At 37.6% G+C, this 27,417-nt stretch overlaps 3 protein-coding genes and 1 non-coding gene across 5 annotated transcripts; all 4 read right to left on the bottom strand.

Moving 5' to 3' along the window:
* Positions 1-539: 539 nt before the first annotated feature.
* On the bottom strand, positions 540-18,365 carry LOC113108851 (centrosome-associated protein CEP250). 2 transcript variants are annotated; one of them, XM_026272193.1, is made up of 23 exons: positions 18,225-18,365; positions 17,392-17,545; positions 17,156-17,293; positions 16,106-16,183; positions 15,962-16,032; positions 15,714-15,879; positions 13,561-13,667; positions 12,735-12,983; positions 12,343-12,523; positions 12,113-12,256; positions 11,776-11,924; positions 10,785-10,934; positions 10,489-10,645; positions 9,416-9,562; positions 9,113-9,222; positions 8,475-8,628; positions 7,502-7,695; positions 7,074-7,201; positions 2,903-6,957; positions 2,345-2,548; positions 2,194-2,253; positions 1,531-1,602; positions 540-1,193 (listed from the first exon to the last, which is right to left on the bottom strand). In XM_026272193.1, exons 2-23 carry the CDS (start codon positions 17,530-17,532, stop codon positions 966-968), a joined length of 7,083 nt encoding a protein of 2,360 aa, XP_026127978.1. In that variant the 5' UTR covers positions 17,533-17,545; positions 18,225-18,365; the 3' UTR covers positions 540-965. The 2 variants fall into 2 exon arrangements, with proteins under 2 accessions (XP_026127978.1, XP_026127976.1); XM_026272191.1 differs by having other exon boundaries at positions 18,230-18,365.
* A 2,080-nt stretch (positions 18,366-20,445) lies between these two features.
* hce2l1 (high choriolytic enzyme 2-like 1) lies at positions 20,446-22,838 on the bottom strand. The gene is made up of 10 exons (XM_026270895.1): positions 22,797-22,838; positions 22,618-22,710; positions 22,481-22,532; positions 22,331-22,399; positions 22,116-22,259; positions 21,906-22,023; positions 20,999-21,177; positions 20,843-20,924; positions 20,540-20,664; positions 20,446-20,459 (listed from the first exon to the last, which is right to left on the bottom strand). Exons 1-10 carry the CDS (start codon positions 22,836-22,838, stop codon positions 20,446-20,448), a joined length of 918 nt encoding a protein of 305 aa, XP_026126680.1.
* Positions 22,839-23,336: 498 nt separating this feature from the next.
* Positions 23,337-25,481, bottom strand: hce2l2 (high choriolytic enzyme 2-like 2). The gene is made up of 8 exons (XM_026272984.1): positions 25,147-25,481; positions 25,002-25,053; positions 24,865-24,927; positions 24,472-24,621; positions 24,262-24,379; positions 23,993-24,171; positions 23,828-23,909; positions 23,337-23,747 (listed from the first exon to the last, which is right to left on the bottom strand). Exons 1-8 carry the CDS (start codon positions 25,213-25,215, stop codon positions 23,615-23,617), a joined length of 846 nt encoding a protein of 281 aa, XP_026128769.1. The 5' UTR covers positions 25,216-25,481; the 3' UTR covers positions 23,337-23,614.
* Positions 25,425-25,497, bottom strand: trnak-uuu (transfer RNA lysine (anticodon UUU)). Its single transcript has one exon. It is a non-coding gene; the product is annotated as a tRNA-Lys (tRNA).
* Positions 25,498-27,417: the final 1,920 nt, after the last annotated feature.

Here is a 27,417-nt window from a genome sequence, read left to right as displayed (position 1 = left end):
GTCGTCATCAGTTTCACCCACATAGGCGACAATGTCCATCTCAGTCAGATGACGTGCCAGTACATTTTATAAGAAAAGGTTACTAGTCACTTGTTTATTTGGTATTCTGAAGATGAATTGAGTACTCTGATTGCGGTTGAAACTGCCAAAGTTGAGCAAGATTAGACTATGACAAGGATGGGGAAGGTTTAGCTATGTGGGTGACTTGAAACCACACAATGTTTCCATACAAACAGCGCCCCCTGGTGACTAACACTCTGTAATAGTTCATATGGGGTAAGGCAACAAGGCCTCACAAGAGCTAGAGTCTTTAAATTACATAATCCGGTCATTAAATTCAAGTGCTTTGTAATTGATTTGAAGACGCTGACTTTCAAAAGAAGCCGTCACACATTCCACACAGATCTGATGGTATGCATGATGTAACAAATATCGTAAAAGTATTTACATTATGCAGTTCGCTTTTACTCAAAGCAACTTTTCAGTGTATAGCATTAATAGTTTATACACTCCCTGGGAATCAAGTTCAGTACCCTGGGTTTTCTCGATATCCAAGTTTATTAAAAAAAATGAAGATAAAAAAAGAACCCACAGTATTACATTACATTAAACAGATTGCTTATATTGCACACATAATACTGACAGAACAGCTTTGAAAAGTATTGTAAACACAACTGCAAAGCTTTTTTTTTAATCTGTAAATTATCTGACAGATGTAAACCTGACCTTTGCCAATAGTTAAAATAGTTGCCTTAAGATGATATTTTGTAGCTGATTAGCATTTTAAGAACGATTTACAGCATACTTAAATGCTTTTTTTTTAAATGCAAAGTAATAGTAAAACAGACCCTGAGTGTGAAATAAATCGTAGGTTCACAGCCAGAATTACTTAATATTAAGTGCAAAAATATAGTGTTAAATGAACTATATAATAGTCATTAGACATAAAGCAGTGTTTGATATCTTTAGCTTTGGCTGAGAGATAAGCGCAGCTCTTCCTCTCTGATGCTCCTGTCCAGTCTCTGTGTCTCTGACTCCAGCACTGAGGGGACGGGCCGCTGGGACACCGCAGCTAGAGACTCGTTCAGATCTTGTCTCAGGGACATCAGACTCTGGCTGTTCTTCAGAGAGCGGTCTATGAACTCTGCCCTCTGCTGATGGTCCACGGCCAACATGAGACGAAGACGATGAACCTAGAAAAGTTCAAAAGTTAACGTTTTGAGGCTATGTTACATGTCAAAATACAAATCGTCCCCTTGGAATTATAAGGTTCCATCTGACATTTTTGTCAAAATTGAGTTATTCACATATTCTTATTCTGTGACAATTTATTTACATTATGTGATGTTTTATTTTAAGTTGTGTACATTTTGGGATTTTTTATTGAAAAAACAAAAAGGCTCTATCTACAGAAGTCTATGGAACACAAAAATTTAAAGCTCAATATCTCAAAACTACTGAGAACACAGATAGAACCTTATAATTCCAAGGGGACGAAATGAACTGTTGTGTTAAGTGTTTAGAACGAACCTGTTCTTCCAGCTCATTGCCTCGGACTCTGAGACGCACAAGCTCTTCCTTTTCAGTACCATCTGACAGGGCCTATACAGCACAAGCTTGAATTATTTTTGCTTTTCACTAGCAATTAACACTTAAAGGACACATAATATGACTGATTGCAATTAAAAAGTTTGGAATTAACATGTTACTAACAGCATTATTATTGTTAACTACAACTATTATATATGTTCTCGGTAAACGAAATCCATCTAAAATAAAAATAAAACAAATATTAGATAACTATTAGATAATAAAAAAAAAATTTAAATTATAAATGTTACCCTGGCAACTACATGAAATATATGTAAAGCTGCATAAAAATATTAACATAGAAAACAGAAGAAAAACAAACAAATAAAACAACTCAAGCAATGTTACATAAAAATTACAAATATTAAAAACTAAAAGGATAACTGAAAATATAAATATATGAAACTTCAAAGCTAATCAAAATATTAATAAATATTATAAAAGTATAAAAAACACTGGCTATTAAAGCTAACAAAAATGTATTGTACTAAAAATGAATATAAATTCTACTAACAAATATTGGGTACTTCTGATTCAATCCATCACGGAAAGACAACCAGAACAAAACACAAATGTATTGCAAATGTATTCTCTCCATCTTACCAGAACTCCAGCTTCTGTCTGTGACAGCTGATGCCTCAGTTTCCCCCTTTCCAGCTCAACCTGGTGATGGCCAAATATACACAGTAATCGTGATGCTTATGAATCATTCTGACTTTATAATATATGGTCTCTTTGTGAGTCGTGCACATACCTGTGTCAGCGTCTCTCTAAGATGCTGTCGCTCAGTTCGTAGTCTCTCAATCTTCCTCTCCAGATGATTGTTTTTCTTCTGCAGAAGGCTCTGTTCCACCTCCAGTTGTGCCACGGCCCGCTGCATCGCTGACAGACGGCCCTGTACAGCAGACTCGGTCTCCACTTCATTTACGGACTGGGCCTTTGGTTCAAGCTCTTTCTCCTATCAATATTGCCCAAAATGAAAAATTCAATGCATAGTGTTTAAAGGGGACATGTCATGAGAAACAGATTGACATAACTTTTTTGAACTAAAAGAGTAAATATTCTATGGATCAAAACAAGCTCCCTCATCAGTCCACTCACTCCATTTATGGAAACTAAGCCCAAAACAGCTCAAAATCGAAATTGACACACGGCTGATATCACAACCATGAGTAGTCATGTTTACATTTTATCAACAGCTTACTCAAAATTCAGTCAGCTCAAATACACAAATATGTACTTTTATCAGTGTACCATAACGACAAATGTTATGCTTAGTATTTTAAACTAAAGATGTCTCTGCCTTACAGACCTGTGATGTCTCAGCTCCTGCCCGCTTTCTCTTATGCTCCTGCTGTTCTAGCCTCTCCTTGTAGTAAATCAACGTGGATTCAGTTTTCTCTAGAGCCGTCCTGACACGGTCCCTGTCTTTACTCAGCTCTTCCACTCGCTCTTTCAGAGCATATACTTCCATATCCTTTTCTCTGAGGAGTCTGTCCCTCTCCTCCTTTTCCTTTTCTAAAAGGACAGTGGATATTTGTTCCCCAGTCCCTGGTGGTCCAGCTTTTACGTTCTCATTTCTTATTGTGGATTGCAGTCTGTTGACCTCAGTCTGTAGGGTCTGAGCCTTTGTCTTCAATCTCTCGATTTCCTGTTCCTTTTTTGTAAGGTCCTTTCGAAGTGTGTCTGTCTCTAACAATCGGTCACGAGACTGATATTCAGCATTTATCTCTAGGAAGTCTGATAGAGTACCATGGCCACTATCCATCTTTATTCCATTGTTTTTCTTTTCAGATTCTCTAAGATCACTTTTCAGATTCTCTAAATCCTCTTCCATTTTGGTCTCAAGCTCTTGTTTCTCTCTCTCTAAGGTTTCTATTTTCCCCCTCAATATCTCAGTATTTCTTTTCTCATCTTCAAATAGATCCTGCAATCTAAGTTTTGCTGATTGTTCTTCGTATGCCATTTCTCTAATACTCTCCAGCTCAGTTTCTTTGTCCTTGAGTCTCTCTGATAATAATTCTAGTTGTCTTATGTTTTGATCCTCCGCTTGCTGAAATTTCTCTCTTTTTCGTTTCTCATTTTCATATTTCTCTTTCGTCAATTCAATCTCCTTTTCCTTTTCATTTATTGTTTTTCGGAGGAGCTCCAATCCCTCTAACACCCCTTGTTTCGCTTTATTTTCTAGTCTGAGTTCATCCCAGTCTTTACTCTCTCTTCTTCTGTCCACTTCCTGTCTCAGCTCTCTGAATCTGTAGCTCAGTTCCTCTGCTTCTCTGGTCCTTTCTGCTGCCAAAGAGCTGAGTTCAGTCCTCTGATCTTCCAGGATGTCCGTTCTAGCCCTTGCTCTGGTCAGCTCAGCCTCTCTCTGATCTGATATGGTCTTCATGGTCTCCAGTTCTTCTTCTAGCTTCTCATGTCTTAGCTGCATTTGTTTTTTCTCGCGCAAACCTTCCTCGTTTTTCATCCTAAGTTGTTCCTCTTGGAGTTGAAAGGCAGTCTTAAGCTCCTGTTTTTGCTTCTCTAACATCTGGACTTTAAGTAGAAGATCTTTGGCTTCAATCTGTGCTGCTCGAACACTTTCCTGTCTGCTTCGGACCAACTCGTCCTTCTTTTCCTGCATCATGGACCGAAGTCTCTCTCCCTCACGATGACTCTCTTCTAGCAGTTCCTTCAGATTCGCCATCTCCTGAAGACCTGCAGTCAGGCCCTCTCGCATCTTCTGGTTCTGCTCTTCTCGTTCCTGGTTTTTTGACCTTGTTTCTTCTTTGGCTCTTGAAAGACTAACCAACTGTTCTTGTAAAGTATCCACCTGGGCAGCAAGAGCTTCTTTCCTTTCCTTTGCATCATTCAGCAAAGAGCTTATTCTGTCCTTGTCTCGCCTCTCTCGAAGCGTTTCATCTCTCAGAGCCTCAATCTCTCGCTCTTTCCTGCGAAGCTCAGCTGAGAGATGGTCTCTCTCCTCCTCCAGCTCTCGTACTCGAGCCCCAAGCTTTTCCATCCGTCCCGTCTTCTCCTCCATTAGGATGTGCTGACCTTTTTGCAGATCCTCAAGCCTGGCTCTCAGCCTTTCTCCTAGCGTCTTTTCATCTCTCAGTTGGGTCTCCAGACGCCTCCTCTCATCTTCAGTCTGACTCAAAGACCTCTTCAATCTTTGCTTCTCCTCTTCACTGTTCTCTGCCCTGGATTCAAGCACTTGTGCTTCCCCTCGGCTCTCCTGCAGCAGTTGTGACAACCTTCCCAACTCTCCTAACCGTTCATCCAGTTTTTCCTTTAGCGTCTTCACCTCTTTGCCCTGTTCGCCTATAAGTTCCTTCATATCTTCAACAGTTTCCCTCTCTTTATCTCGCTCACGTCTGACCAGTTGTAGCTCTTGATTATAGTCTGTAAGTCTCTCCTCTTTATCTCGATGTTGATGCTTTTCCTTCTCCAGTGCAGTTTCAGTCTCCCGTAGACTGCTTGAAACTTCAAGATTCCTCTGCTCGGCCTTGTGAAGCTTTTCTCTCAGCCTTTTCAATGCTTCTTCCTCACGGTGGTCTCTATCCCTTTCCTCTTTTTCTTTTTGTTGTAAACTCTTCTTTAGTGCTTGTGCCTCCTCCTCAGTGTCTTGCAGAAGGCCAGTTTGGCGTTCGAGGGCTTCTTGTTGCTCCAATCTTATCTTCCTGCCCTCCTCATTCTCCTGGTTCAGTTCATCAATCTTCAGTCTCAACTGCCTCAATTCGGTCTCTTTCTGAAGGAGCTCTCCTCTCAGTATCTGCTGCCTATCTCTTTCCTCAATCTCCTCTCTTTTCCTTCTCTCTTCTTCCCTTTCTTCTGAGTTCATACGGTCTCGTTCCATCTCATTTAACTTGGCTTTGCACCTGTTCACCTCTTCGTGTTCTGCTTTAAGCTTCTGTTCGAACATCTTCTGTTCTTGTGTAAGTTTTGCTTGTAATTCTTTTATCTCACTATCTCTCTCATCCACCCTTTGTAGTGTGTCTTCTTTTTCTCGAATGACTGCCTCCATTTTGGTACTGAGATCTTCTAATTCTCTATTCAGTTGTTTCTCCTGTTCCTTAAGCTCCAGTTGCTTCCTGTCCACCTCTTTTTGTTTCTCCATCTCTTTCTCTTTGATCTTTGAGTTTTGCTCCTTTAGAAGTTTAAGTTGTTCATCCTTCTGCTCAACATCGGTCTCTAGTTTCTCTATGATGACCTCTAATGACTGAATTCTACCTCTGAGATCACCAATGACCTCTTCTCTCTTTTGTACCTCTTCCTCTCTTTCTCCAAGAAGCTCTCTTAGTTCAGTCTTCTCTCTTTCAGCAACCCGGTTTACACTCTCCTTTACTTTTTCTATGTTGTCAGCTCGTCTCTTCCACCACTCCACATTTTCTTTTACCTCTTTCAGTCGCAGTTCAAGAGTTCTCTTTTCTGTGGACAACATAGTTTGCAGTTGCTCAACATCTTTATCTCTTTCTTCCACAAGTAATGAGATATGTTCCTTCTCTCTCATCAGTTCATCATTTCTGCTTTTGAGCTCTATCAAGTCCACATCTTTCTGTTCTAACTGTCTTCTCCACCGCATATCTTTCTCCCTCTCTTGCTCATCTCTTTTCTTTTGTTTGGTTTCATTTTCTCTTATTTTCTCCAGTTCTCTCTCTGTCAGTTGAGTGTTGTGTTTCTCCAGGGCTTCTAATCTACTCTCCAAGGTCTCTTTCTCTTGTAACTCCATTTCTAGACTCTCAATTGTTCTCTCATGTGATTGGACTTTCGATTTTAACTCTTCTATACCCTCTCCTCTCTTTCGTATTTCATCCTCATTTTTTTTCAGCAGATCAGACATCTTTGCCTTCTCTCTCTCTGCGATCTTGAGGTTCTGACTTTCTCTTTCCATACTTTCTATAAACTTCTGATTTAACTCTTCTTTCTCTTTTTGAACCTCATTTTCTCTCTCCTTCCAGCCCTCAATCTCTTCAAATGCTTCTCTCAGTTTTAGTTCGGCTGTTTTCTGCTCCGCTGCTGATTTCGTTTGTAGTTTCTCAAGTTCTGTGTTTCTTTTATCTAAGATGTCTGAAAGCTCTTCTTTTTCTTTTAACAAACCATCAATCTTGTTCCTCAGTATCTCCACTTCTCCATCTTTCTGGCCGAGCTCTGCATTCAGAGCTTCTCTCTCTTTCTGCCATCTTTCTCTCTCTATTTTGCTCTCTTCTGCTTGTATTTTGTTTTTCTGGGATTCTTGTTCAACATCTTTCTGAATCCTTTTGCATTCCGACTGCCAGTTGTCTATCTCTCTTTCACTCTTCCTTCTTTGCTCCATTGATTCTTTTCTTTCCCTTTCTCTTTGTGCTGTCTCTCTCTCCAAGTCTGTCTGTAGACACTGAATCTCTCCTACACAATTTGGATAGAAAAATTTAACATTTTTATTACACACAATAATACACCAACATATTAAACCACTAAAGTGAATAGTCAATGAGAAGTTTATTATAATATAACAGTCCAACCTTGCAAGACATCTTTGGTCTGTGTCAGCGTCTCCACCTGTGTTTGAAGATGACTGCACTGCATCTCCAGACCTGAGGCCTGTTCCTGAACCTGAGAAATCTGCTTTTGGAGACATGCTACCACACCTCTGAAGAGAGACAGCGGCAGGTTAGAAACTAATTGGGAGATTGGTACAAATATGGTTAAAAACATTGATTCTGATCTAGTTATACAGATCTAACATTAAATAGTTGATGCTGGTTTTAAAGGTATCAACCTAGCAACCTGACAAAAAGGATGCCGCTTTGATGAAAAAAAAAAAGGTTTAAATATGTTTAACAAAAAATATCCTCAGGGATTCTTATTATGAAAATGATTCTTATTATGAAAGAATACTGAGCTGTTAGCATGTTGTTTTATGGGAAACATAGACTCAGTTTCAGTATACCTGAGTTCCTCTTTGACCTGTGTGAGTTCCTCCTTCTCTCTCTCCAGTGAACATACTGTATCCTCAAGTCTTTGGCTCTCTCTAATTAGGTCATCTCTCTCTCGTTCAGCTCTTCTCTGCTGCTCTGCTGCTTTGAGCAGTTCTGCCTGGACACTCTGCAACTCCTTCAACATTGTGCTGCACTGCTCAGTTAACTGAAACAAACACATCATCACTCTCCATGAGTAGACCCAAAACACAAGTAGTATGGAGAACATGGGTACAGAATAGTATTCACTAAACACCATCATTATGAAAAACCTAGGGTGATCAGGACTCAATCAATAGTCTTTGAGTGTTTGTGTGGGTTGGTCTGTTTGGTGTTACAGATCTAACTGGACAACAGCTTCTCACTCTTCATGGAAGATAAGACTCTGGTACATACTGCCAATCACTGTTTAAATATCTGTATTTCCTCCAAAACGTCTGATTTTTGGTCAGTTTGATGCCTTTTTGTTGCTTTGTTGCACACTCCTTGTTAATGCAAATCTGTGTTTTTGAAATTACATGCTGTTACGAGACCATACTATATGTGTGTACAATACGTTCTGATATTAGATTTTTGTTGTTGTTGTTCTGTCTTCTCAAGTCTTTATGTTGTGTGTTTTTATGCCATTTCACCTTACATTGCACAGCTACTCAGCAAACAAAAAAACTGTACAATTATTTTACAGTTTTTTTATATTAATTTCACAATATTTCATTATTTGTATTGTTCTACTTGATTATTACATTATTGCACATGTTTTTCAAACTGAATATTTAGTAAATAATAAGTAAAATACATTCTTTTGATGAATACACACACATACAAAGACAGAGAATTACTCGGAAACTTGCACTAAGTTAGAGCACAATGTTTACTTTTCAAAAATGTACTCTTTTGTGAGCTGAATCTAGTCTGCAAGCAGTCAGTATTGTCAGAGTTTCTCACCTCTGCAATCCTTTCTTCATTACCCTTCTTCTCTTCTGTGAGAGCAGTCACCTCCCTCTCTCTGTCCTCCATCTCAGTCTCCAGCTCATTCTCCAGCTCTCTCTCCCGGTCTCGGAGCTGCTGAAGAGTTTTCAGATCTGTCTCTCTTCGTTCCCTGGAACGCAGGGGGATCATCAACACAACTGCAGTGAAGAATCACTGGCTGTGAAAATATAGGGCCAGCATACTACAGCCAAATATAACAGCTGCTGAGATAAACTCGAACATTTATAGTGTCATCTAAAGCCCCATGTATTCATTCGTATTCCTACCAAACTCATACCAGCTCATTAGGGACCTGATTATCTGCAATTTAGAGTCACAGACACACTTCATCTACAGACTTTAAACTGCCTATTACACAAACATATTTTACTCCGCCTTGTGCATAACAAAGAGGCAATATAAACAATATCAGGATATTCTTAGTTTAGCAGTGTTATAATATATGAAATGCATTCTTTTTTTAATTTTGCATTTCCATCATTATAATAATGAAGCTTCCAAGATGACATGCTCAGCACTTCGTAATACTGTATATCTACAGCCTTTTAATCAGCTGACTTTTAAATGTGAACCACTGTTTCACAATGCCACACCTTATTTCACTGGCCTCTAGTGACGAGGTCTTGACTTCTCTGCGCAGACCTGCCATCTCTGCGTCACATGCCTGGATCTGGGCCTGGGCTTCTGCCACCTCCGTCTCCAGCTGAGGGGTCAGGAAAACAAAAATCACACCTCTCATCACTCCATCCCCAAACCTGGCCCTACCAGCAACTCTATCTGGCTCTGGATCAAGTAATTAAAGGCAAGAGGCCTGTGACAGCTTGCAGGGATTTGGTCACGTCCCTAGGCAGTGTGCGTGATCTATGCTAAAGATGGGCTAAACCTGCATGCCAGACCTGCAGAGCACGAACACTGAGTTCTCTCTTGTCCTTGGCCAGAGCTTCATTTAAAGCAGCCATCTTCTCCAGGGCATCCCGACCTTCTGCCAGCTCCCTCTTGAGCTGGGTTTGACTGGAGGACAGGGCCAGTAATGACTCCCGTGCCTGGAAGGGAGGAGAGAGGGAAAATGGAGGACAACGTAAAGGAATGATTGAGATGTTTGAATGGGTGGAGAGAAAAAAACAGAATGGGAAACTACACAACTCGGACAAAATTTCATCCGTCCATTTTAACAGGCAGAATTTCCTGATGTCCCAGAGCCAGTGTGTGAGAGTTTTGGGCGAATTGACACAGCTGTTTTGCTTATGTATATGGTATACACTCACCAGCCATGTAGACATGATCAAGATAATCTGCTGAAGTTCAAACAAAGCATCAGAATGGGGAAGAAAGGTGACTGCAGACTGTAGGCAAATCAGATTTTCCTTTTCAGGCAGACAATCCACACTCGCAAGCGTGGTTGCATCCAGCCTTCGATCAATGGTTCAGGCTGTTCATGGTGTAAGGGATATATTCTTGGCACACTTTGGGCCCTTTAGTATCAACTGGGCATCGTTTACACGCCACAGCTTTGAGAAAAAATCTCAAATTGGTTTATTGAATGAGTTCACTATATTCAAATGGCCTCCAAAACCACCAGATCTTACCATTCAAAAGATTGGGGTCAGTAAGAATTATTATTTTTTTATTTATTTAATACTTTCATTCAACAATGACGCATTGATGTGATCAAAAGTGACAGTAAAACATTTATAAAGATACAAAATATTTCTCTGTCAAATAAATGCTGTTCTTTTGAACTTTCTATTCATCAAAGAGTTATAGATAAAGTATTACAGTTTCTACTAAAATATTAAGCTGCACAACTCTTTTCAGCAATGATAATAAGAAATGTTTTAGACAATAAGTATGAAATACTGTAGTAATATTTCACACTATGACTCTTTTTACCATACCAACCCCAAACCTTTGAACAGTAGTGTATATAAGAGGCAAGGTTTTGCTGATTTATTGCACTCTATCAGTTTACCTTGAGTAAGGAATCTTTAGTGTCAGAGGCCTCTTGCTCAGCTCGTGCTCTGTCCAGCTTCTCCCTCTCTAGCGCCCCCTGCAGGCTGTGCATCTCCAGACGTGTACGAGTCTCTCTCTCACACAGCTGAGCGGTCTCTAGCATCTCTGCCTCCATGCTGATTTACAAACAAACCTTATCAGAGTTATTTACCAGCAGAATAAACATGATGAGCATGACTGAACAGGGCTCTAATGACACGCTCATCCTAAATAAATTCTGCATCATGTTAAATGGTGATTGATGGACAATCATACCGTTTCTGTCTCTCTCGCTCCAGCTGGATTCTCTCCTCCTCCTCCTTCTCTCTCTGTCGTCTCAAGTGTTCGTTCTCCTGTCTCAGCTCCTCGGCGAGTCTCTCAGCCCCCTCTATCTGACTGCGCAAACTACTCACCATCTCCCTCTCACTGTCACACACACACACACAATGTCAGTTGTACAATTATGGGCAATAGCAATTATCCAATAATTATTTTTAATGGCCACTAGCAAAATTCTATACTTGTTAAAAATACATTAACGTTCAAAAGTCTTGTGGAAGATTTACTTAAAAACGTTTTATTTCTATTTTATCATAACAAATATATATTTCAGCATGAATTTTATATTTTATCTATCTATTTGCTTTGTTTTTTTTCAGGATTCTGTGACGAACAGAAAGTAATAAAGAACAGAATTTAGTTTAAACAGAATTGTTTCTATTATAAACATAATATTATACATGCATTTACTGTCACTTTCGATTCATTTAATGTGACTTTGCTGAATAAAACTAGCAATTACTTTCAAAAAAATATCTTACCCCAAACCTTTAAACAGTACTGCAAATTAAAAATAATCCACTACATTCACAGTGAATTTGAGTATTGCAATATTATAACATACAATATGAAAAATATTTATCATTTTATTTGTTACATTCCACAGTGTTATTAAATTACAGGCATTTTTAAATACTAAGTGAGAGTTAGATTAAAAAATAAATGTAAAGATAAAGAAAGGAGATAAACTAAAATTAAATATCCAATAGCGATCAGTACCACTGAATAAAAAATAAACAAAAAAATATGTTAGCTGATAACCAATATGGTTCAAATATTTTGTAAATAACCTAAAATTATATATTACAACATATATAATATTTTTTTTATTTAATGCAGTTAATCACTTAGATTAACTGCTTGACGAATATTGAAAGATAAAAGTGTATTGCTATGAATTTGTATGAGATAATCAAGCATTCTTCACCTGTTCAGGAGTTCTTGTGTGTGTTTTATCTGCAGTGCTCCCTGATCTGTCTGTTCCTGAAACTCTGCTGCCTCACTCTCCAACCGCATGATTCTCTGCTCCAGTGATTCTTTCTCTGTTCCAAGTCTGCGCAGGCTCATCTGAGCATCCTGACAAAAAGATTTGCCGTACTAAGAGGTTACATCAGCCAAAAAGAAAAGTATTTTTAAAGAATGTGTTATTTTATTTAGATAAAAGATGATACAGCTATTGATTTTTTTTTGGGGGGGGACCATGCACTGATGAATTGTTCACAATAAGACCAGAAAGGGTCCATTCTGATTTCACAGTGACCAACCTGTACTTCCTGTTGTCTCAACTGCAGGGCAGTCTCAGCTTGAGCGATGACAGAGAGGACAGAGGACAGTCCTTCACTGGACACATCGTCTGAAAACAGAGAGCTTGACTGTCTGCTCATCTGCTGAGAGCTGAGAACCCTTGACTGGACAAAAAGACAGAGAACACATTTATTCATTCATGCTTCACTTAAATAAGGACAATTTATTTCCTGTTTTCAATCAGACTCACCAGTGTCGTGACAGCATGTCTGACAGACTCGAAGTTTCTCTCCAGTTCTATCTGTCTCTCCCACTTCCTTTCTTGATCTTTTTCTCTCTCCATCTCCTGCCTGTGTCTCCTCTCCATCTCTGCCTCCTGCTTCCCCCGTTCAGATTGCAGAGCTTGTATTGTCATATTCAGCTCTGTGATTCTGTTAAAAATCAAAGTATAACACCATTATACTCAAACACTCTAATGAACACAAAACTATATGTAAATATTTCCTGAATGATGTGTAAATGTGTAAACAAAACAATGAATAAGAATTCTAAATCCATTTATCAACAGAAAATCACTGAAAATATATTGTGAATACTTGAAATAATGCAGTGGAATTAATGTTGCATGAATTCTGTGATGACCTGTTCCTGAGTTCCAGGGTCTCTGACTCCATGTCAGCTTTTAATTCAGTTGACTTCCTCTTGCCAATTTGTTCATGACTGAGATCGTCAAGAGACAGTGGCCCCTGGGAGGAGGAGAGCAGCTGGGCCGTAGTGGAGTGGCCTACAGAGTAGTCATGGGGCATCGTGGGAACTGATCGAGGAGAAGCCCATACAGAGAGGAGAGATGAGGAGAGACGAGAGAACTCAGCTCTCAGCTCCCACAAGTCTCTGTAGCACAAAACACAACACAGGCACACTTAACAGAAGGTTTAGAGAATGCATATGCTACTGTTGGGGTGTTATTTTAGAAATAAAGGCAACACTTTAATATAGGGACCAATTCTCACTTTTAACTAGGCCTAGTTGCTTATTAGCATGTCTATTATTAACATATTGGCTGTTCATTGGTGCTTATAAAGCACATATTCTGCATGACCATATTCTATCTTTAATTCTACACAATGCCTGAACTTAACAACCACCTTAGTAACATTCAATGAGCAGCAAATTAGGAGTTTATTGAGGCAAAAGTCTTAATTAATGGTTTGTTAATGGCGAGAATCAGACCTTAAAATAATGACTAAAAAAAAATTAATTTACTCAACAAGGACACTTTGAATTGATCAAAAGTGACGGCAGAGACATTAATCAATTAATATTAAGCATTAAATATGAAAAAATATTAACTTTAAGTTTTTAAACTGTTAACATAATAAGAAATGCTTCTTCAGCAGCAAACCAGTATATTAAAATGCGTTATTAATCATGTAACAAAGCATAAATGAGTTTTTTGTTGTGTCCTCACTTGTCAGTAGCCGTCTTCAGAGAGTGACACTGGCGTTTGAGAGTGACTACACGTCCCCACAGAGTCATCAACCTGGTCTGCTCCTTCCCTATGTACCCTGTTAAAGCCTGTATTCAAAATAAATATACAACACTTTTAATAAAACTGAATAAAAAAAATTACTTGTTTCATAAGTAAAATATTGTATCAATGAAACCAGAACATGCTGTTTTTGCACTGTGGATCATCTTAAGTGTACAGTTTGTACGAAACATGTGGTAGCACAGTCAGTGTATGCCACAAACACTCATCCATCTGTGTCTGTCAGTCGAAGAATGACAAAACCTGAAGGAAGTGCAGCAACATCTCCCTGCTACATTTACAGAGCCTTTCTCTGTTAATTCAGCCTAAGCAAGAGAAATCATTGGGCCAATGATGATGTTTACAACTGCAGAGTCATGAGAAAATTATGAATGTGGACACAGGCGCCTGAATGATGCCATCTTTACTGCATGATTACACCACTGAGAGTCAAATAAAGTGCATTCTAAAACATTTGTGCCTTAAAATGTAATGTGAAATATGGTTGCAATCTTGAGGTTATTTTAACAAGGACTGAATTAAAAAAGTACTGAATAAAACTCACTTCTGTAATGTCTTTTCTCTCACATGTACATAACGAAAGACACATACTCAACTTTGTGTGTCACTGGGCAGTTGTTTGGTGACAATATATTGCAGCACATGCCCTAATGCACTGATAAAATCCTCAGAGAAACTGAGGCATTGCTAAGCAACTACCAAAAGCTCATGAACCTGTTGTAAGACCATGCACACAGCATATTTCAGGACCGACAATTGTATTTAATGCTGCACATTGAAAACGATTGTGATTACAGGATGATAAACTGTTTCTGTGGAAACACTTATCATGCCATTTACACATTTATACATTTACACGTATCACTGCTGCAACTTCCTCTAGACCAGTGGTTTTCAACCTGTGGTCCGCGGCCCCCTAGTGGGCCGCGGTGGTATTGCAGGTGGGCCGCCAATTATTTTCTGTTCATTTCCAGTCCATTCTAGGGCTGTGCGATTAAAAGAAAACGTCCTAAAATCACGATTTGAGCGTGGGCGATTTCTAAATCGCTTTATACCACAATTTTCCGCGGCCCTGACCTCCCGTATCCGATCCCATCAGAATGCATTTCGCCTAGCGCGAGACTGGGCATATCCCTAACTCCAGGTTCACACACTGTCTGTGATGCGCCTTTTTTCTGAGCCAATGTTGACGGATCAGAGCGTTCTCACTGCGGTAAAAGGCTAGAAATAAAAAACGTGCAATAATTCATGTCTAACACATGAGCATAGAGTGAATTTGTTAGTGAACAGGATGCAGATTAAGTGAGAGGAGACACGTTTAAAGTGTGCATACTCTCTCCTCGCAAAGCAGTGTGTATCTGAGCAAGCACGACTGGTTTTGTGACAGAGCAAAGGAAATCTGCTGCGAACAGATAGATTTGCACTCGTGCTTTATTTTAATGTGCTTTCGCGTTATATTTATGCGCTCTCACTGCTGACCGCATACACATACTATATACACACTGCAAACACCTGAGGCACCGCTACAATTAATGAGCTCTATGAACAATGCATGGCAAAAAAGAAAAAAAAGTCCCTGTATACAGGATTTTTTTTTTTTTTTTTTTTTGCCACAAGTCTATACATTTTTTTACATCTTCACTATAGTGATAATTTTGACTTATGTCTGTTCTAGAGATGACTTTTTGATAAAGCTCTGATTGGTTTTCTTTTGGAAATATGTTTCAAATTAATCCTGAATGCATTTATGACTGTAAAAGCATATCGATGTGTGTCACAATTGCAAAATTGATTAAAAAAAATCGCGATAGTTTTTTTTTTTTTTTTTTTGTCCATATCGCGCAGCCCTAGTTTATTCAATAAATATAGTTTAAAATCTAGCTTCGGAGTACTAAGTTATTAACCCAACAATAGCGGGGTCAGTTAATTTTTTTGAAGTGGGCCGCGCAAACATATGTGTTTGGATGTGTGGGCCGCGAGTTGAAAAAGGTTGGGAACCACTGCTCTAGACCCTTCCTATTAAATATACAATTATATTATTTATTTTATTATTTATAATATTTATTCCTCACCTCTTTCTCTTTTTGCCAATCGATTTCCTTCTGCACCACCTCCTCCACCGCTTTGGACCAATCAGCTGTTAGCTTTTGTAGGTCGTCCCGCAGTGCTTCATTAGCCTCTGTTGATTGGCTTAGCTGACTCCGCAGAAGAGTGCTGACCTCTGAGAGCCCTAAACATCTGCTCCGGTGAACAAACACAACTCAGTCACAGGAATTCAAGCTCTGAAGACATAATAATAGTATTTAGACCGCTCCCACACCTCTGCTGTTCCTCCTCCAGCCTGATGAGGGTGCTCTCCAGTGTGTCACTGCGTTCATCCCGCAGCATCCTCTGTGAAATGCACAGCGTTAATGTGGCGCTCACAGATCTCCAGGAAAACACGGAGGACTGTTGCTCGTCTCACCTCTCTGATCCTCAGCTCTCGCTCCTCACTAGTCGCCTGCTGCTCCAGAGTCTGACAGCGAGCCCTGTACTCCAACAACTGACATGCATAAGCACATACCAGTGAGAGACTGTCTGTATGAACTGAAATATGATTGGTCCTCTTAAATGGCTAGGTTAATGAGGCATTCACATAAACAGTGTTTTTATTGCAGGCTGATTGTAGAGGCTGTTCTAGATGCCCGTTCAACTTGCCATAAAAAAAAATGTACAAAAAAATGTTTTGTTTAAAAATGTTTTCTTGATGTTAAAGTACATGAGGACAGTTTTGCATAACAATGCATGATATCATGAAAAGGAAAGACAAGTGATTATCAATTAAAACATGCTTAATGTGTCCAACTATATTCCTGTACGTAGGCAGTGGTAAATCAAACAGAGCAGCACTTTCAGACTAATCAATTTCCAAGAATTTTCCACAACCTTTCCAGTTTTTTTTTTGTTTTTTTTTCTAAAACTTGAATACAATTTTTACAGAAATCATACTCAGAAATAGTATTTCTGACATTACTGTATATGGTATATTTACTATGAAAATTTAAATGGGTTTTCCATAACTTTTTAAGACCTTATTCATTTCTGGCCTGAACATCACACTTTGGAAATGTCTTCACTATTTCCAGGTTTCCAGAAGCTGTGGGAACCCTAATATTACCATCTTCTTCAACTTGCCTTTCCTTGACTATGTGCGCTCCCAGTGTCTTCACTTCTACTGGTAGTCACCCAATCATATGACTGTTCATTTGGAAAAAAATGTGGTTTCCAACCAAGGGAATGTAATGTTTTATAATTAATTAATTAATGCATTTAACAGACGCTTAAATCCAAAGCGACTTACAGTGCATTCAGGCTAACACTTTTTACCTAACATCTAGTTCTAGTTTTAGATCTAAAACTAGAACAATTCAAGATCAATGAATACAGAAAGATTAAATCTCACAGGGACCTTCGCCAGCACTGTTAAAGGAGTTACAGTATATTAAGTATTATCAAAGTTGCTGTGAGTTCAGACCTTGTTCTGAAGTTTATGAATGAGCAGAGCCTGTCTGGCTTCTCTCTCTCTGCCCTCTCTGAGCTTCCTCCGCCATTCTCGCTGCTCATCGTCCAGATGCACTGATAATGACAGAGAAGGGTCCAGCGTCTGAGACAGCTAAACAGCATGGGTACAAACAGACAGACAGATCATAAGTTTGCCGTGTGTTCACTCTGTTATTGATGGACCAGACACGTCACTGGCTTCTTCCTCACCCTGTGAGTCAAAGCTTGAGCTCGCGACTCAAGCTCCTCCCTCTCCGCTCTGCTCTCAGCCAACTCATCCTGCAGACGTGATAACTCCGCCCTCAGCTCCGCCCTCTCCTCCTGCCAGCCAATCAACAGTTCTGATTCCATAGCCAGCCATCAGCTGTGAGAAATAAAAACATTTATTCAGATGAAGTGATTCAAGTTAACATCATCATACAATCTGAAACAAAATAAACGTTACACACAAAAAATGTAGGACAAGACCCATCAGTAATCGTTCTGATTGTGAAAAAAATAGTCACTGTGGTCATTGGTTAAAGGAATTTTTTAATAATTCATCACAATTTTGTTATGAGATATTAAAGGGAAAAGTGTTTTCTGTATTTAGAATAGCATACACTGATAATTTCGCTCACAATAAGGTCAGGAACATATTTTAAGAAAGTAATTATTGTACATTTTCATCTCATCAGTGATTAAAATAAAGAACTAAAGCATTGTGGAAACTCAAACATCTGCTGTGAAGATTGCAGGTGACCTGTATCTCTTTCCAGCATTAAATGACTGCTTTTGCACACTGAAATGACCAGTTATGGGACTCTACTGACTGTATGATGTAAAATTAGATAACTAACAGCATTGGCAGTTTGGAGTGCCTCAGACTTTAGTTATTTCATTCAGGTGCAATCTTAAAAGTATGTAAGTAACGTTACTTGAATGACTGACTAAGATATCCGCAACATATTTATATAACATATATGTAACGGAAAGTTTCGAATCACTGTGTAGCAGAGAGCTTTATTTGCTTTTTGTGTATAAAGTCCAAATTAAAGTAGTACCTTACTTTTGAAAACACGGATTACTTGACTGTGTCCATTCTCGTGTTGCGGTCTAAAAAAACACGCAAAAACTCGGATATGCGTGTTTTTGATGTTATTTTTCTGCCTTCCTGCAGCAGCATCCGGATTTGAAGCGGTTAAGTCGAGTGTTTTGAATGAGAAGCCGCGTACGTCAATGCGCGTGCTGTGAACAGCGCCACCACGTGACGCGGAGGCACGCGTTCTATTTACTGCTGCATTCTGAACACTTGGCGTGATATTACGCTAAAAAACCTTTTTATACAGTCTATGTAAAAAACATCTAGTCAAGGTTCTTCAGATTTGCTAATGTATAATCAGTAGCTAAAAGATCTGCTATTAAGCAACAGGTTTGATTTTTGATATTAGATAGAATGATTATACTCAATAATTATATCAATATTATACAATAACAATACAGAAACTCATTAGTTCTCAGATGAATAACATTATAAAATAATGTAATTTTTTTAAAATAGCATATAATCATTATTTTAGTTTAATAATCATTTTAATTATTTAATTGAGTTATACAGATGTTTTTGTTTTCTTTTTATTAAATCATTTCTGTTGTTTGTTTGTTTGTTGGATGAACTATATAGAGTATTGTGTGTCATGACACTGGTTAGAACAATCTAATCTAGTCTAAGCTGATTAGCACAGAGACAGGACTTGACTTAAAAAGCACGCTTGTTGCAGCACATTCCAAGTTGTCAGTTTAATTTTATTTGTCATCTGTAGAAGATAATTTTCAAGTGGTTTGAAAACAGAACTGAGTGAAATATGACATTCTCTCCTTTGTCCTTCTGAAGACAATAGATTTTAAAAATGGGTCCATGTGATATTCTGTCAACTACATTATATTTCTGATGCTACATCTCATTTGACTGAGTGGTGTCTTTTTTGGACGCCATGTTGATTCTCTGGTCCTGTTATCTTTTTCTTACATATCTGTCTCTCTACCTCTCCTTCAACTTCCTGGAAAGTTTACTCACCCTGGACAATGAAAAGCAAAAGGTGACTGCAAGAATTAGCAGAAAGAGACGGCGGAGGGGAAGGTCAAGGCTTTTCCAATTCAAGACTGTACACTAGAAGCTGAGAAAGACACGATGGAGCTTGTGTAAATATCATCTGACCACTGGCCAAGGTAGTTACAGATTTGTGTTTGCATTTATGATGTGCTTTAAATTCTGTATTCTGATATTACACATAATAAAAACACAACTATATACATAATAACATAACTATACCTTGAAACAAAAGCGTGACTTTTTGTTATCAAGTTCAATGTATGATTAAAATAACAATAGCATGACACTTATTTTGAATTGATCTATTAATTTATTAAAAAACACATGAAAAATACAATTCATACATACAATGTTTATACACTATAAACGTGTTATGATGAACATGTTTTTAATTTCTGAATTAAAACTCAGGGTGGTGTTTTATGATTCCTGCACACCCTCATACACTGATAAAAAATGTATGTTTTACAAGAAAATGCAATTTTAGTTTTTCCACTTGAAATTTTCACATTCAGTTCAGTGTAGTGCTTGCCATTTCTTGGTCATTATTTGTGAAATGTAGTAATGTGTGAAAATTATTTCAGAGTAAACCCTACACCAATATTTATTTTTTATCATTGTAAATGGCAAGATTAGTTCAGGTTGAAAATGTTATTTCAAAATATCAAAAACCTATAAAATCTATGAATAAACAACTACTTTACCATAAAACATCCTAAATATAATTTTGTTTTTAAATAATGATTAATGTACACACACATATGTAGTCAAGGTGTAAGAAAAAAATCATTTTTTTAAATTCATGGTAACAACATATGGCATTTAAATGCTCATAACATTTAAATTTTCGATGAAAATTGTAAACCAATTTCATATAAAACAACATGAACACAAAGACTGCATTTCTAAAACATGTTTTCACATAGATTCTTCCTTTGATTTATTTTGGATTCTGTTAGATTTCATTTGCAAAAAATAATTTATGATATTGTCTCATAAAATAATTTGCTGTATTTTTACATGATCTGTTATGTACTGTAATATAAATAATCTCAAAATACATCACACTGCCAAACGCATCATAAAATGAGAAGGAAAGGTGAATACAGGAGTCATGTGTCTCTCATCCAGGGAATTATCTTGGGTCACTTGCATTTCACAAGTTTATTGTTTCACACACGGCCACCTAGTGGACACATGAAAGAAAAATTCAAATAAATAAACAGGAAGCATAGTTTAGTAAACCTTAGTAAGATGAATACCTACCACAGTTATACAAAATGTTTATTTTGTGAATATCCGTCAGACTTGGTCCATCTCGCTGGCCAATGGGAATGTATGGGTCTGGTTTAGGGATGATGGTGGGTCCACCATCCTCTGAGAAGGCATACCTATGTGTGCATCAGTATTCATTTAACTTCAAATTGTTTTTTATTGCTTCATTTATAAGAAACAAAATTCTTGGGTTAAAGGGACTGTTTAAACAGCTACAGACTATGTGCATTTCAGATTGTCCACTAATAGTTTAGCAGAAGTATGCATACTGTACAGTAGATTCCCAATACTCACCTCCCATAGTGCATGACAGAACTATAGTCGTATGCAGTATTGAGGTTGTTTGTCTCATACTTTTTAAAGTTGTGCCTTTGATCTGGGAAAAGAACCATGCGTTACTGTCGTACTGAATTCACTGACTCAAAATAAGTGCTGGTTTCAAATACTTACTATCTATGATGTTTTCCCACAGGATGGAGACGTGGTGGTCACGATCAGAGCGGGACTGTTCATGTACAAATCCCAGAGCGTGCATTAGCTCATGAGCTGCCACTCCTGACCACATACAGCCTGGAGACTGCAAAGACACGGTCTGACTGCCTCCTATCATTCCTAGATATGACCAGCAGCTAATGGGGCGACAGTGGACAACAACAATAATAACAAAATTATATATATATATATATATATATATATATATAGAATTGCATACAGGTCAAAGTTTTTTTTTTTTTTTTTTTTGCTCACTAAAGATTCATTTATTTGATCAAAAACACAACAACTATTGTGAATTATTATTGTTATTTAAAATAGCTGTTTTCTATTTTAATATATTTTAATGTTGGTTATTCTTGTGATTGTAAAGCAGAATTTTCAGATATATTACTCCAGTCTTCAGTGTCACATGATCCTTCAGAAATCATTCTAATATGCTGGTTTGAAATGTGCTCAATAAATATTTCTTAATATTTTCAATGTTAAAAACAGTTATGTTGCTTAATATTTTTTATATATATATATTTTTTTTCAGAATTCTTTGATAAATACAAAGAACAGCAATTTTATACATGTAAAAAATGTCTTTACTTTCACTTTTAATCCATTTATTGCATACTTGCATAATAAAAGTATTAATTTATTTAAACAAAGAAAGAAAGTTTACTGCTCCCATGCTTTTGTATGGTATACACGTGTGTGTGTGTGTGTGTTATATATTATATATAATATTATTATATTTTATATAATGACACATAAAAAATAACAGATACAATCAGTTTTTCAAAATTATGATTAGACTTTATGTATTGTCCTGTAAACACTAATAGAATATGGCTGTATATGAATGCAAAGGGCTCACCCAGTTCTAGACTGGATGTTAAGGAAGTTTGCTTGATGTGTGCGAGGCACAAACTTCACACATGTTGCAGAGGAAATGTCCAACATTCCTGTTTCTATGGTGATTCTGTCCATATCATCTGTTGAGACATATTTTATTCAATATAAAAAAAGACCTTGACATATCTTTCACTTATAACATCTATCATGCAGTTTCATAGATCTTACTCACCATATACTGGAGAGATGATGTACGGTACATACACAAAACCATCAACAGATCTGGGCCAGCGGCAAGAATCTCCCAAACATATGATGGCACTGCGGGATCCTGAACTCAGGATGTCACCCTCTCTTAAAGGAAAACCTCTGGACACTGGCGGAGGAAGATAACCACGTTTCACACTCAAAGCTTAATTCCCTGTAAATATATGTCTGTATCTATACCGTACATACATTGATTTACTCTGAGGATCTTGTCCATGGCATTCATGTCCTCAGGTTTCACATAATGCTCTGTTAAAGAGATTAAGAATGGTATATTTACACCAGTTCATTGTAACAGCCTACACTGCTCACCATGAAATACCAGTTTACCTGGATATGCTCTTTTTGACCTCAGCCTTGTCTGATGAACCAGTGAAGAGTTCTAATACAAAATAAATACATTTATGGGGCATCCATCGGATATGAATCCTATCATCATAACTGCAGTAGTATTCAGTCGTTCTTACCTGCACTGGTAAAGACCAGGACTCTAACACCAGTCCCACAAAAATACCCACATAAAGCATCTTGATGGTCACGTATGTGTAAGTCCTGGTGTTCTGGAAAGAATCAAGTATTGCATGTAAACTAAAGTTAGGGCCCTTGGAGCTAGACTATATATACTCCGAGAACCACCCATCTTTACTCTAGGCTGCAGATGGAGGGTTAGCGTGACTTCCTGTGTCATTATTTGATATTCGTGTATTTTTCTAATGAAAGGTTTGGAAAGCATTCATTGGAAAGACACTTCAGCATTTTTTAAGACTGATCACAACAATGGCAATTTGAAGTCTTGCTGATTCTTGTCTTATTCGCCCTGACCATGCAAAATTGGTACGTGTAGATTTCAAACTCATTTTAATCTGTAAACAAAATTCTCAATAGTCATTTATGCTGTGTTCATAATATGCTGTAGCAACACGTGATGCAAATAAATAACACCACGCCCTTTCTTTAACTTATCATTTTTGCATTACACCAAATAACCAGTTGTTTTAAATTCAGCTTGTGTAATTCATAGTGTTGACAGACACCTCAGTACATATTCATTAGCTCTGAGATCAGCTGATTCTGAACCTTTACTTAATATGATTATCAACCAGCAGTTTGACTTATTTGATTGCAACTGGCTCGTGCAGAATTCTTTTGCAATGAAATGAAAGCTTAAATAAAATATAAGAGAAAATGTATTTATGGACCATGTTTATTGATGTAATGTTTACATGAGGCATCAAGATTTCAAAATCAGCATAGGAAAGAATATAGAAATATCTGAAACAGCAGGTTACAAAAGAATATTCTTAAGAGTTGATTAGCAATTTTTATATCAGCAATCTTCACAATCAGCCATTTTCCTTTAAATAAATATGATGTTCAAATGTTAAAAGAAGTAAAAGCATTAATGCATTAATAATAAGACTTTTAGCCATGCAATGGACCATTCATTACTGTAAATGGGTTTTATTATGCATTGCATTTATACATTCTATTAATCTTCATTATATCCAGGTCGCTGGGTCCAAATCTCTGTCCAATCTTCACGTTCCAGTTTCTTTTTGGTACAACAGTAGGTTCCCCATCCTCAGAGAAGGCATACCTGAAATGACAAAGAATATCATTATATAGCTGTAGTTCATTATATCCCTCATTTACCATTTCAAATGTATTTCGACATACTTTCCAAAGTGCATGATAGAGCCGTAGTCGTAGGGGGTGTCCAGGTTGTCTGTTTTAAACTTTTCAAAATTCCTCAGCCGGTCTATTTCAATGAACAGAAGAATAAGTGAGGGATAAAATGACTTTTAAGTATAAGGCTATGAGTATAAAGGAATGGTACTTTACCTTGCCATATATTGGACCACATGATGGTGACATACTTGTCCCGGTCAGCTCGGGATTGTTCGTGAACAAAGCCCAGGGCGTGCATTAGCTCATGGACGGTGACCCCTGACCCGGTGCACTCAGGTGTCTGAAGAGAAATGGTTTGTCTACCACCACGTGCTCCCAGATATGACCAGCACCTACAGTATCAGTGATCAAAAATGAGGAGATACTGTACACTCAGAATGCTCAAGTAATGAAGCCGTTGAAGAGTAATCTCATGTCAATACCCTGTTTTGGGCTGAATATCCAGGTAGTCCCTCTGGTGAGTTCTGGGCACGAATCGCACACAAGTGTCATGTTCAATGAGCTTCATGCCTTTCTTAATGTTCTCCAGTTCTTCCTCGCCTGTGCAGAAGAACAATCAAAACCAAATAAAAAGATTTAGTTACTGTGGCACTGTTTATGAAAAATCAATGTGTTTGCAATGTCCTGCTTACTATATGCATGAGACACTGAGTATGCAATGTACACTTTTCCATCTATAGATTTGGTCCACAGGCAGCTTCTGGCGAAACAGTTCTTGTGACTCCTACTAGACACGGCTATATCTCCTTCTCTGAGGTTTGTGCCATCCACAGAAATGACACCTGCAAGAGAATGATGGTTCTTAACTGGCATCTGTGGTCCCATGAAAACTTTTTAACATCCATGGAAACTTTCCATTGCACAAAATGTTCTTTAAAAAGAGTTCTTAATTGATACTAATAAGATTTTTGTTCTACGGAAACACTGTGAAAACTCCTTTTTAGAAGCTTTAGACTTTATGGATATTACAATAAGATATAGAGGTTAAAACATTTACATCTTTACAGGCTTGTGCAAAGCTTTACCTTGATAGTCATTTACGTCTATGATCCTTTCCATTGCAATCGGAGTGTTTTCTTCTATATCATCTGGAGAAAGTTATAAAACTGTTAAATATAATTAAATTTCGATGAATAATGTCAATTAATACAACACACTTTACCAGAGTAGGTTCTCCTTTGTCGTCTTGCTCCAAAATTTGACCGAGAGGAAATCTGCAAGAAAATGCAATCAAAATAGGTGGTTTTGATTGATTAAAAAAAAAACAAAAAAAAAAACTATATATATATTTATTGATATGCAGTTACCTGTCCAGGCAGAGACAAACATGGTCCTGCTAAGAAGAAGAGCAGTATGACAGCAAGTGTGTACTCCATGAGTGCACTGAGATATGCTGTCTAAATTCATGCTGCCTGCCTTTTAAGGGCTCTTCACCCGCTTCCTGTTACATAATGTGTATTATCAGTGGCCAACCAAATGTTTTTCTTCTTTACGCTGTTTTTAATTGCCACATGCACGTGCACACTTTTAACTACTATTTTCATTGTGCAAAGTCGGTGTTCTTATTTAGTTCATAAAACTTTTTCGCCCGAACAGGGACTTGAACCCTGGACCCTCAGATTAAAAGTCTGATGCTCTACCGACTGAGCTATCCGGGCTCTTAAATTAACTGTTTCAGGCGGAAATCATAAAAGACCAGTGTGCATTCTATGCAGTTAGAAGTGGATTTAGAAATTATTGCTCATGTTTGCATGTTTTCCTCATTGCTATCATTCTTATCGTTATTGACTTGTAACAGTCTGGTAAATTAAATCATGTTTAGTTTTAATTCAACAGAAAATATGTAGAATCCAATATAAAATAAAACTATGTGGAGTCATTTTGTGTTTATAGTAACGTTAATTCCAAGCCGCTTAGTTTGAACGTCATCCAATTAGACTGATCGGGCATTTAATGAGTTGCAGTTTGTGCGACGTAATTTAGATGTGTCTTTTGGTAATCAAACAGATAAGTCCGTCTGGTTACGAGAAATCGTTTTGCTTTGCCGTAATGGAGACCCCACAAAACTCTTTAAACATCACCTTCCAGGACGATAAAGAAATCCAGGTGAGACTCGCGGCCACGTGTGCGAGCTTATAAACACATATAACAAACCAAATATACGAATGTTAAACTTCATATGAGTTCGACTGATGCACGCGTTGTATTTTCACCGTCAGGATTTGTTAAAACAACTCAAGGATGCCAAAACTGAACTACAGCTTACTAAAGACGAGGTGGAGCAAGTAAACCAAGACGTTAACAAATGGTAATTAATACTATACCATTATTATCTGTCTGAATTGAAGATTCAGCATGTTTGAGTTACTTATGACGCAAACGCAGTAGGGAAATCATTGGATGCCATGATTTTACCTCAGGAATTAAAATAAACGCACACACACACACACACACACACACACACACACATATATATATATATATATATATATATATATATATATATAATACTGTAGTCTACAAAACAACTTATAATAATGTAATTTATTAAGAATTGTTATTATTTAGCTACATCAGGGTTGTAGGTGGCCTTTCTATTGCAGATGGCAGCTTCTAATAATATCATTGTAGCAGAGAGGAGATGGACCGGAGGATGATGATGATGGTCCAGATGGATGAAGGCCTGTGGAATGCATTGCTTGAGCTGGACACTCAGATGCAGGAGAAGAAAAGCCTTGCCAATCAGCTGGAAGAATTAACTCGATCTAGGTATGACTATCCAGATAACTTGGATTTAGATTTTTAGATATTAAACTGGGAGTTTGTTATAATTATTTTTGTTTCATAATTACAGCAAGAAATTTTCAACGTTATTTTGTTACAGTACCATAGAGTCGAAGCAAGCTCTTCTGAGAAGTTTGCAGGAGGAGGAAAGCAGCCTGCTGGAGCAGGAGTGTCATCTGAAGCTCAAACGTGAGCAGCTGAGGAAAGCACTGCTGGATGCTTCTGCGAACTCAGAGGAAGGTACAGCTACAGCAGTAACCTCTAGCTAGAGTTTAAAGTCTACTGATGCAGAATGTTTGATATTCAACTGGTCTCAATCTGCAGTTTTACAGGGTGAGAATCCAGTTCAACCAGACTCTTCCAGCCAGAGTAAGTCTACAGAAAAGCCAGTGAGAAAAAGAGGAACACGGAAGTGATCACAACATCAAAAAAGTGCTACTTTAATTTTTTTTTTGTCTAGTACAACCAAGCTGCAATAAACATGGAAAATATGGTGAATTATTTATTTATTTATTTTGATCGAACAATTGAAATGTTCATTGGTAGTCACTATACCGAATAAAGTAAAGATTCAAAAGATTGACCCCTGGCGATAATAAACTCAAACAGATGTGTTTAAGTTTTCAAACTTTAACCTGAAGGCACTCCTGCGGGTGAAATTTGAAGATAATGTAAAAAAAAAAAAGTATATATATATTAAAGGCATTATGAAAATAAATAAATTGCCTAAATGTGTCATCATTTACTCACACTCATGGTGTTATGTATTTTCTTCTTTCTTCTGTAAAACTTTG

Source organism: Carassius auratus, chromosome 9, assembly GCF_003368295.1.
Source record: "Carassius auratus strain Wakin chromosome 9, ASM336829v1, whole genome shotgun sequence".
Classification (NCBI taxonomy): domain Eukaryota; kingdom Metazoa; phylum Chordata; class Actinopteri; order Cypriniformes; family Cyprinidae; genus Carassius; species Carassius auratus.
The sequence above is the reverse complement of the archived record's forward strand: the minus strand, read 5'-3'. Positions and strand labels throughout refer to the sequence as shown.

Bases quoted from the DNA above. Each gene is read 5' to 3' on its own strand.
- LOC113108851 (XM_026272193.1), bottom strand. From the start codon at position 17,532: ATGGAATCAGAACTGTTGATTGGCTGGCAGGAGGAGAGGGCGGAGCTG. The intron at 12,524-12,734 runs GTCATCACAGAA...GATTTTTAACAG, and splicing joins ACCCTGGAACTCAGGAACAG to AATCACAGAGCTGAATATGA. The intron at 1,603-2,193 runs GTAAGATGGAGA...TGTGCTGTATAG, and splicing joins AGACAGAAGCTGGAGTTCTG to GCCCTGTCAGATGGTACTGA.
- hce2l1 (XM_026270895.1), bottom strand. From the start codon at position 22,838: ATGACACAGGAAGTCACGCTAACCCTCCATCTGCAGCCTAGA. The intron at 22,533-22,617 runs GTAAGAACGACT...ATTTTGTATTAG, and splicing joins CCTGGTCTTTACCAGTGCAG to AACTCTTCACTGGTTCATCA. The intron at 22,024-22,115 runs GTGAGTAAGATC...ATGTCTCAACAG, and splicing joins CATCATCTCTCCAGTATATG to ATGATATGGACAGAATCACC.
- hce2l2 (XM_026272984.1), bottom strand. From the start codon at position 25,215: ATGGAGTACACACTTGCTGTCATACTGCTCTTCTTCTTAGCAGGACCA. The intron at 23,910-23,992 runs GTAAAGTACCAT...TCATTGAAATAG, and splicing joins GTGGTCCAATATATGGCAAG to ACCGGCTGAGGAATTTTGAA. The intron at 23,748-23,827 runs GTATGTCGAAAT...TTGTCATTTCAG, and splicing joins TCTATCATGCACTTTGGAAA to GTATGCCTTCTCTGAGGATG.